The 10,768-nt window shown below is 39.8% G+C and overlaps 1 protein-coding gene across 1 annotated transcript; it reads left to right on the top strand.

The window, feature by feature from the left end:
- Positions 1-726: 726 nt before the first annotated feature.
- Positions 727-9,749, top strand: LOC109751813 (flowering time control protein FY). The gene is made up of 18 exons (XM_020310703.4): positions 727-1,095; positions 1,313-1,404; positions 1,535-1,603; positions 3,075-3,179; positions 4,875-4,970; positions 5,068-5,150; positions 5,256-5,327; positions 5,407-5,504; positions 5,626-5,685; positions 5,758-5,818; positions 5,900-5,987; positions 6,453-6,516; positions 6,705-6,783; positions 7,072-7,161; positions 7,813-7,901; positions 8,116-8,525; positions 8,920-9,180; positions 9,317-9,749. The coding sequence occupies exons 1-18, from the start codon at positions 852-854 to the stop codon at positions 9,389-9,391; spliced, it is 2,136 nt and encodes a 711-aa protein (XP_020166292.1). The 5' UTR covers positions 727-851; the 3' UTR covers positions 9,392-9,749.
- The last annotated feature ends 1,019 nt before the right edge of the window (positions 9,750-10,768 follow it).

Here is a 10,768-nt window from a genome sequence, read left to right as displayed (position 1 = left end):
ATCACGCGACCCAGGCCCAATTTATAGACCGCATTGTGTCTGCCCACACCCCGAGTGTTACTTACACTCTGATGCCATGGCAGCCCCTCCACAAGAGAGCTCATATATGATGCTATATATATGTCAAATTGTCGCCTAAGCACACATGGCGTAGTGGGCTTGTCTAGTTCGAGCGTCTGACGTTGTTGGTTGGGGTTACCAGGCACTCCTCCATTTTTCTAGCGATGTTTTTTTATCTCTTTAGGTTTTATTGCTTTCTTTGGTTTTTAGTTTTTTTTGTTATTCCATAAAACCACAAATATTTTAAACATACATACCCTTTTTAGTTACATGTGAATATTTTTAAAAGTGCGTGAATTTTTTTTAAATGTGACTACTGTTTAAAAATGTGTCAACACTTTTAAAAATGCATGAATCTTGTTTTAAATGCATGCACAATTTTTTAAAATTGCTTACACTTTAAAAAATTATTCCTCATGTATTTAAAATATGTTCACTGTGTATGAAAATTTTCATCTATTATTTTGCAAATACTCATATTTATTTTCGAATATATTTATGTATAAAAATTAAATTTATCAAGTTAAAATGATAAAGAAAAAAGAAATAAAAGGCTACCAGCCAGCTTCACGAGCGGGTGGCTTCTCCTCGACAGCCCAACAAACCCAGTTGGGCTTCTACCGGAGAGGAGAAAGCCCATCGATTCCCCATCCATCGTCTCGTTCCAACCAAACCCTCTTGGCTTTACTGTGCTCACGCTCCCGGCGGCCTCGACGAGCCACCCAAAATCCGCCCCTTTTCCCGCCGCACGGACCCTAAACCCTAGCCCCGTCGCCGGCGCGGCGCCGGAGATGATGCAGCAACAGCAGCAGCAGCAGCAGCCTCTGCCGCCCCCTCCGCCGCAGCACCCGCCGCCGCAGCCCGGCGGCGGCGGCGGCGGGGACTTCTACCGCGGCCCGCTGCAGCCGCCGATGCGGCAGCTCTCTGCGGCGTCCTCCACCAACCTCGCGCCCGACTACGCCGGCCACCCGGGACCCCAGCAGCACCATCAGCAGCAGCAACATCAACAGCAACAGCAGCAGCAGCCGTTCGACGGTAACCACGCCTTCTCTGGTTAGGGTTAGGTCCGTAGGGGTAGACTAGATTTGTTCGAGTAATTGTCGTGTCGCTCGCCTTTTCCCCCCCGAAACTGTGAGATGGAGATTCTGCTTAAAAACACCCGTAAAATCTGTCACATGCTCATGGTTTCGTGCAACTTCTTAGGATATAAATATTCATATTGCAACTAGATATTAATTTTGATTCAATTCAGCCTATGGGGACAATTTTGGCGCTAAGAGGATGCGGAAGCCTGTCCAGCGACGAACAGTGGACTACACGAGCTCTCTCGTCCGTTATGCTCAGGTAATATTTAATTTTGTGTTTATCTTTTGAGAAGTTATTATTTTTTGCGATATAATGTCTTCAACCATGTCCAAGGGAGACACAAAACGATACAAATGTATTGTGCAGCTTATCAGTTTGTATTGTGCAGGCTCGCATGTGGCAGCGGGATGCAAGGGACAGATTCACGTTGCAGCCAACCGCAGCTGCTGTCCTGGATGTACGTTGCCTGCTATCCTGCATGTAATAATATGTTATAAGATATTAGTTGTGCTATACTGAAGATACTGTTTAGTCAGAAATGCTGAAGATATTGGTTTCTCAAAAATACTGAAGATACTGCTCGCAATCTGTATGCATTTTGTACTTAAAAAACCTCCTTTTGCTTCCAAATTTGTTCATTTTGGATCCTCTACCTTTCATTTCAAAGGACCAATATCTGTGATATATTATCCTTTATTATCTCATGGTTGGAAATATACTGAACAGTATTCATAGTTAAGATTCTTTTTTTGCGACATCGTAGCTAATATTCTGGTATAAATAACAATGCTAACTAGTGGATGCATGCACAAGCATCAGTTGATTTTGAAGTGCCATTTTAGATTTAGAGAAAGAACTGTAGTGTTGCCTTACAAATGTATAATAAACATGATAGAAGATTGATGTTCTATGTAGGATGCCTATCAAATATTGTTTCTGATAGTTTAGTTTTAGAGAAAGAACGTGTTGCCCTACAAATGTATAAACATGATAGAAAATTGATGTTGCTGTGTAGGATGCCTAACAAATATTATTTCAGAGATTTGTGTTCTTGTTATTTAGATTCATAAATAATTGTTAAAAAACTTGCATAATAACTCTTGGTTTTGTATTATCATTTTCATGTTTTCCTTATCTGGCTGATTGGATGTTTTTGCCTAAATAACTAAATGCCGAGGTGTACATGGTATATTTGTGAAGCAAATCTTCATAAGGTGCAAGTGCAGCTATATTTTAATGCAATTTATTCGAAACAAGCCTCTTAATTTAGAAAAAACCTTCTCTTTCATCTCATAGTTATCTAAGATAATCTATGGTTCTTCCATCGATGCCAGGCCACTACTACTGTTGAGTGGCTTGTGTTATTTCATCAATAAACACACTAGTTTACTGGATGAAATCCAGGCAGACCTTATCACCTTAATACTGCCCTGTTTCTGGATATGGTGAATTGTGAATGAGCCGTCATGTATGGGCAGTATGCAGTTTGTCCCTAGCAAGGCTTGTTCCATAGTGGTAGGCAAGACAAGTATTGTTTTGGTTAACAAGTAATTCCTGGGGTTTGGGTGAACTGTTGATTGTTCCAGGAAGAAGCAGTTAGGTAACTCCCACTTTACAATTGATGAATGCACTCAGTAATGAAAAAGAACACCTGTTTACTTGTGTTTCATTTTGGCTCTTCCTTTTTAGACATGAAAGTGGTGTGATTTTTGTTGTCACTTGGCTAGTTGGTTTTGGATCTGATCCCTCAATTTTAGTGCTAATTTTGTTCCCAATTATATCAGTTACCATCTTCAGTAATAAAATTCTTATGTATGAGTGTTATTAGTGGAAATTTTCGAAGTTATATGTATTTACTACATCATGAATACAAGATTATACCTTCTGCTATTTCTTATCGAGATATACTGATTAACACCGTTATGCAGATGTTGCCTTCTGTTGCATACCCAGACAACCCCTCTACAAGTTTTGCTGGGAAATTTGTTCATTCATCTATCAATAAGAACCGGTGCTCCATAAACTGTGTCGTGGTGAGTTAAGTGATACCCATCTCTCTATGTTCCTGATGCTCTAGCTGCAGGCACCTACTGTTGCATATCTCAAAAAACCCCACCAGGTCATGGCAGCAGGGTTACATGAACTGAAGATAGATGCGATTCTACATAATATGCTTATTTACCCTACTTGGCATTTCAGTTTTACTTGACTTTGACTTCCAAGATAGAAGTGGTATCTGTGAGCGTGATGCCTAGTGTGAAAGATACATGTTAATCATATAACAGGAGTCATAATACAATAAGCTAAGTCGACAACTACTTTATAGTGACTTTTTTCCCCTTCTGACATCATGCACTAATGCACTTTGTATACAGTTGAAATATTGAATGGGTGATTGGAGGTATTGTGGTCACCAACATTGGCTTGCTGCATTTTCGAAGCTTCAAACGTACTTGGCTTCTAGTAGTAGTAAGAAAAACTTGAGAACTTCAATCCTGGCAGATTGTGTTCGAAATTAAAAGAATAGTTTTAAGTGTTCACAAACACTAGACCGTACACAGGGCCGGGCCGGCAAAATCGGAGGCCCTGTGCTAAACATTAAAATAGGCCCTACTACAGTAGAAAAATAGAATGATAGTAATGTATAGGTTATACTGTGTCATGTAGCAATGGGGTGGATCGAGAATCTTATCCATTCAATGCTTGGTTGCATAGTTCTTTGTCAGATTGAGTTAGATTTATGGTCTCGGGATGAAAACATGACCTAGCTAGATGTTGGAACACTAAACATCTAGTATAAAAAAGATGAAAAGAATAAAATTAACTACAGGGTATTGGTAAAATCAAAAGCGAAAACCGAGAAGATGAAAATAAAATAAAATTAGTTGAACTTACAGTCAAAGCCGCCAGTCCTTAGCCAATGGAAAAAGGGTTCCAACATTTGCCAAACTCGAACCGCTCACCTGGGCTCAGCTGCTGCCGTCTGGTGCTCAGCTTCTGCTTCGGTGTTGCGGATGAAGAGTCACAAACGCAGAAGAGGTGCAGACGCAGCCTGGATCTGGATGCTTTTTTATGTCTGCTTGAGACGAACGATTGGACATGGATTGGGCTTCGAGCGATCAAGCAGCTGCTGCTTCCTCGCGCATCGCGCGCGCAGCCCCGAAGCCCACCTCACCGAATTGGTTGATTGATTGGAACATGCAACTGGGCCAACTGGACTTCGAGCTTGCAACTGAGCCTGCTTCTGTAATATTGCTTTGAAAATCAGGGGCCCCTAGGAAGTGGAGGCCCTGTGCGGGCGCACAGGTTGCACTCCCATGCGCCCGGGCCTGACCGTACATAACTGAGCTCCCTTTTCTCTTCAAATCTATTGCCATCTCTATCTCCTTGTTCTAAATGTGCTACTTGGTTTGAAAATCTGATGTGCATGAAGTTGCTGTATGGTCCTTAAATGTTTGAATGCCTAACTACCTTCACTACTTGGGTAGTAGACTTATTGAAGGATCAACATCATCACATGCATTAAAATCTGCCACCTAGGTTGATGGAAAATTCCAAATTCCCATGTTTTTACACTAGTTAGTAGACCAGCTTGACAGCTCCATGCCAGTTTATATTTCGTTGTCATCTATGTGAAAACTTTCATGAAGGTTCTATTTTGGTGTTATTTTTGTTATTTTTTACTTTTTTCTCGTCTGGGTCTAACATAGTGTTATTTCTGAATAAAGTGGACTCCTACAGGACGCCGGCTTATTACTGGATCACAGAGTGGTGAATTCACCCTATGGAATGGGCAATCTTTTAATTTTGAAATGATTCTTCAGGTATTTCACATTAGCTACTGGTGCAGTTACTAGTGTCTTAGTTAACTTGACTTATTTGGTGTTATTAATTATTTGGTGTTATTAATTTGATAAATAGGCTCATGAACAAGCCGTGAGATCAATGATTTGGAGTCACAATGAAAATTGGATGGTTACGGGCGACGATGGTGGTGCAATAAAGTATGCTGGCCCTTTCACCCTGTACCATTGCTAAATACTGGCCCTTAATAATGTTACATTGTTTGACTTGTTAACTGCATCCTTTGAAATTTGAATCCTTTCCAGGTATTGGCAAAGTAACATGAACAATGTCAAAGTGAATAAAACTGCACACAGAGAATCAGTCCGTGACTTGAGGTGATGACTGTGCTATGTTCTTTACTTTAGATGTACCAATTTAATGTTCATTCCCTACTTAAACACATACTTTAAACAGCTTTTGTAGAACAGACCTGAAGTTCTGTTCATGTTCTGATGACACAACCGTGAAGGTTTGGGACTTCGCAAGATGCCAAGAAGAAAGATCCCTAACTGGTAATGTTGCTAAACTTTTCGTTTGTGCATGTGCTACTTGATGCTTGCTTGTCTGAAGTTACATTGTGGTATTAACTCTTTGTGTGTGAATTAACCTGAATTTGCCTTCAAACTCAGCCAGGCCATGGTTGGGATGTTAAAAGTGTCGATTGGCATCCCACAAAATCTTTATTAGCTTCAGGTTAGTCATTATTATTGCTAGTTTAATAATGGGTTTATTTGTCCAGAGCTCATTTGTTTCTGTGCTATCCAGGTGGGAAAGACTATCTTGTAAAACTCTGGGATGCAAAAAGTGGTAGGGAGCTACGTTCATTGTAAGTATTTGTGTCCCTCGTCTTATGTTGCAAACCATGAAGTTCTGTGGCATGGCAGCACCTGATCAGCTATTTCTGCAGCCATGGTCATAAAAATATTGTGCAGTGTGTAAAATGGAATCAGAATGGGAACTGGGTTTTGACTGCGTCTAAGGATCAGATTATCAAGGTCAATAACTTTTACCTTTGTACCCTGTTATTATTAACTTCTTACTTTTCCCTCTGAAAGAAGAATACTTAAATATGTTGGTAGCTTATTAATTCTGCTGATGTTTTACACATATACTTGTGCTAGTGAGGAAGACTTGAAGTTCATACTAATAGTGCCCAAAGTTTGATACCAACTTTTAGAACGCATTTAGGCGGTTAGGCCGCGTGATCCAAAAAAACCAAGCTTCCTAAACCTAATTAATAATCTATCATGTCCATTAAGTTATGCTTCATAGTTGCAAGTAGGGAACAAACTCTTCCTCTCCTTCTAATGTAGTAGTTTCCGTACTCCAGATTCAAATTGCATGTGCCTTCAGGAACTTAGTGTGTCTGCCTTGTTCTATCTGTCTCTTTCTATCCAGTAAATTAATCCATGATATATCGGGCAATTCCTCACTTATTATTGTGAATGTGTTTTGTGCAGTTATATGATATTAGATCCATGAAAGAACTTGAATCCTTCCGTGGGCACAATAAGGATGTAACTGGTTAGATTCTCATCACAGAATTTCAATTCTATGTTTCTTTCCTACAAGATTAGATATATTTTCACTCAAGTTATTCATTTGCTTTACATGATCAGACCAGTGACTTAACGTTACAAAGAAAATTATAATGTCCGCTGCCCTTGTTCAGCATGGTTGTGTTATTTGATTTACTTTATTTATTTCTGCAGCTTTGGCATGGCATCCATTCCATGAAGAATACTTTGTTAGTGGGAGCTATGATGGTGGAATCTTTCATTGGTTGGTCGGGTAAGAAACACAAATGGAACCATTGACATAATAATTCGGACTGGCCTGGCAGTTTGTTATCACAATTTCAATTTGGATCGGAACTCATTTTACTGTGATTTGTTGTGATCTACACCTTTGATAGTCATGAATAATTGAATATATAATTAATTACATATCATTGTTTTTCATATTTTTCAAGATAACCTCGAGATTTGCAGTTAACAAAAAGATACTCTAGTTACTATTTTGTGTTGTTTAGAAATGATATCTCAAACTGATGAGCATATTTTTCATTGTTTTTGGCAGCCATGAAGCCCCACAAATTGAAATAAATAATGCACATGACAATAGTGTGTGGGACCTTGCCTGGCATCCAGTGGGCTATCTACTTTCCAGGTACTTAATTTACAAACTATTACTTTCTGAATTTTAAATCTTAATGTACGTGGCTGATCATGTGCTTGTGGGTTATTATTTTTCTGATGTACTACAATAATTAAAGTTCTGGGTTTGTCCTAAGTCAAGCTTGTCTAAGTTTGACCAAATCTATAGAAAAGTATATTAACATCTAGTCTCTCCGTTCCTAAATATAACTCTTTTTAGAGATTCTAATATGGACCACATACAGTGGAAAATGAGTGAATCTACACTCTAAAATACGTCTATATTCATCCGTATGTAGTCCATATTCAAATCTCTAAAAAGACTTATATTTAGGAATGGAGGGAGTAGAACACCAAATTAGCCTCATGAGATTCTTTATGAAATATTTTTTGTACTAGGTGTATTTGGTGTTGTAGATCTTGCCACTTTTTCTGTAGAGTTGGTCAACTTAAACAAGTTTGACTTAGGGACAAACCTATAACTTCAATTATTTTGGAATGGAGGGAGTACTTATAGTTGTAAATGTGGATATAGAAACATGCTGATTGTAATGTTTGGTTATTTCTTTTAACTGTATCTGTATCTGAAATATTCAAACTTCCATTTCATGCTAGTCCTTGTAATAGCATTTGTTTGGACTGATATCTTGTTATTTTCTCTCAGTGGTGGCAATGATCATGCTACAAGATTCTGGTGTAGAAACAGGCCTGGCGATCTTACCCGTGATAAATTCAACAGCGGACAGATCCAAGGTTGCTTTGATTCATTCTCAGCTTGTTTTGTTTTTGGTTTGAGTTGTGAAAAAAAGATGGGTAATGAATGCATGCCTTCTGATTGCACGAAATAGTTAGCTAGAGAATTCCATAAACATTACCAGTTCACTTTGTCTGTGTCTTTGATCCTCCGGGTATTGTTTGGCTTTCTTTTCTTGATCTGGGCAATAATTTGAAGATGTCAATTTATCAGGTTATGGTGACCAACACTCTGCTTTTGCTGGTCGATTCCAGATGCCTGAACAAACACCTGGGCCATTTGCTGGTACAATACCTGGCATTGGTGTTGCAATGCATCTTGATGGATCTGATCATGGAGAACAGAGGCCATCTATACCTGGTCTTCCACCTGGTCCGCCTCCGTTGCCACCAGGTCCTCATCCATCTCTTCTACCCACTGGGCAGCAGCAACACTATCAACAGATGCCTCAGCAGCAACATTCTCAATTTCGGCCACCGCCTCCAAATATGCCACCGCCAGCACACATTCTTCAACATCAACAAGGACCTCGATCATCACTTCCTCAGCTTCCATCGATGCCAGGTTCCATGCCAGGGCCATCACCAGTGAACCCACCGCTACCACCCATGCCACACCCAATGGTACTATTCACCAATACCTTTTTTCTATTATTATTTTCAGAATTTCTGTACCACTTTGTTTCCAGTGAAAAGCAACATTCCTGTACTGTCATACACGGTGGTTACATGGAAAAATTTGCGTACTTATTTTTTTTAATAATAGTTCACTATTAGACCCTTTTAGTCAGGTGTTGCTTGGCTGTTTTTTCTTCAACATTGAACACTCTTTTCATTGAAGCCAGAGGGGCAGGGTGCCACGCTACTATGATATGCATTATAAACCCAAATACATTTGAAGTTTCTGTTACATCTTTAGAATGTGAATTACATTCTGTACCATTTATACTGGCTCTTCTGCGCTGAATCCTTGGAACTACTGGAACAATGGCTGATATGTTGGTTTTGATATGTACAGGCAATGCAAGGTTCGTCAACCCAGATGATGCCTCAAATGCCACAACACTTGATTGGCCTGAACCAGAATCATCCGGGTTCCATCCCTCCAGGCAATATGCCTCCAATGGGCAGCTTCCCAAACGGAATGGGAAACATTCAAGGTTCCTCAGGTGCTTCTGGCATGCAAAACTTTCCTATGGGCGGTATGTACAACCGGCCTCAGGGCCAGATGGCTCCACAAGGACAGATGTCATCCATTCCTGGTCTAGGTTCTTACCAAGTAAGATTCCCGTCGCATGTTAATGGATGTTCATATCTGAATTGACTTGCTCCGGCCATGATATGTTGTGTAAATTGTTTATTCGCACTGGTGCTGTGGCTGCCGTATTCACTCAAGTGTGTCGTTGGTCTTGCAGCCAGGGATGGGCAATGTTGGCCTTCCACCACCGCCGCCGCAGCATCCTCCGCCTCGCGGTGCAGCACCACAGTGAAATCTTGTAACTGTACAATGCTGACAGGGAGAAGTTTTCTGTGCCACATTGTAGGACCAGTAATTTTATTCATCGAGCAAGTCACTTGATTTCCGGCAAGCCTCAGTGTAAAACCAGTAATCTTATTTGAGCAAGTCAGTATAGGCTTTACTTTCTGGCAAGGTTAAATATTTATCTTGGTTTTTATCTAGCCAATATTTTGTTCTCCTTAGCCCCGTTTTCCGGCTTGGACACTTGTTTCTTGCCTGACGCAAGAGCCATCCTGAATATTATGCATCCAAAATGAATTGATCATGTCTCACAATGTTACTGCTGTACTATCTTTTTGTTTTACTGAAGACGTAAATGTTGAACATAATATCTTTATATATCTTTGAATTGTTTGGTATAAAAGGACAATCTTCATGCCGTAGTGTTTTGGGATGGTGATCCACCTAGTTTTATCTTGCTGCATGTCATGAATGATATGACTCCTATAATTTTAGTGAAGTGCACTAGATGGTGTTTCCCTCAAAAAGAAGAAAAACATAATGTGGTGCTTATTGAATGACTATAGAAACTGCACAGCATCGCAGCAGGACCTGTGTTTGCAAGAGTATAGTGGCATCAATGTTGCTAATAACATTATCTAAAAGAAACAGACTAAAGCTCCCTTAATAGGTTGCAAATAACATTAGGACCGCATATGTGGCGAACGTTTGATGGGAAGGGGTTAGCATTGGCGAATGTTCTAGATGGCAAGTTTAGTTGTATGGTGTTGGCAGTTTGTTTAGAAATGCATGGCAATTTCTGGAAAGAACAGAAATTTTGTGACAAAAAAGGTAGGATTTGTAATCTCCTGCCCCGTAAAGTAACCACAAAAAAGGGTTCGCTTGCCATCTCCTCCCGGCCACTTATCATTACCGTAACTTTATCTATGCGTAAAAACATTATCAAGAAAAAATAGACTATACCTTCCTTAATTGGACATCGTTCTCGCCAATCTTGCAAGGATATCTAAAGGAAAGTGCATGACTAGTATGATAAATTCTTCGTTTCTAATGCCCATCCTCTTGTAGACACTCGATATGTTGCCTTGCTTAATGTAATAGCCTTTTCCATGGTTGTTTTGGTTGCTCCATGCATATAGTTGCTTGCAACTCCCTCCACGTCCTTTTGCTTCCTCTTTTCTATGGCAGGAGATGAAAATCAATCGAAGACACCGACCTTTACAAATGGTTCACTACCAAAAAAAAAGACACATTCGTGACATTATGGCCTGAACAAAAACTTTCTCTATCATAGATATGACACTTCTATGATGATAATTGTGACAAAAACACGTATTATCATAGATGTGTTGAGCTCCACTTCTATGACAAAATATTATGACAGAAA

The sequence above is a fragment of the Aegilops tauschii genome, chromosome 5, assembly GCF_002575655.3.
Source record: "Aegilops tauschii subsp. strangulata cultivar AL8/78 chromosome 5, Aet v6.0, whole genome shotgun sequence".
Lineage (NCBI taxonomy): Eukaryota > Viridiplantae > Streptophyta > Magnoliopsida > Poales > Poaceae > Aegilops > Aegilops tauschii.
The sequence above is the reverse complement of the archived record's forward strand: the minus strand, read 5'-3'. Positions and strand labels throughout refer to the sequence as shown.

Excerpts from the sequence above, each read along its gene's own strand:
- LOC109751813 (XM_020310703.4), top strand. The coding sequence starts at position 852 with ATGATGCAGCAACAGCAGCAGCAGCAGCAGCCTCTGCCGCCCCCTCCG. Across the intron at positions 4,971-5,067 it reads ATTTTGAAATGATTCTTCAG|GCTCATGAACAAGCCGTGAG; the intron begins GTATTTCACATT and ends TTTGATAAATAG. Across the intron at positions 5,151-5,255 it reads GACGATGGTGGTGCAATAAA|GTATTGGCAAAGTAACATGA; the intron begins GTATGCTGGCCC and ends AATCCTTTCCAG.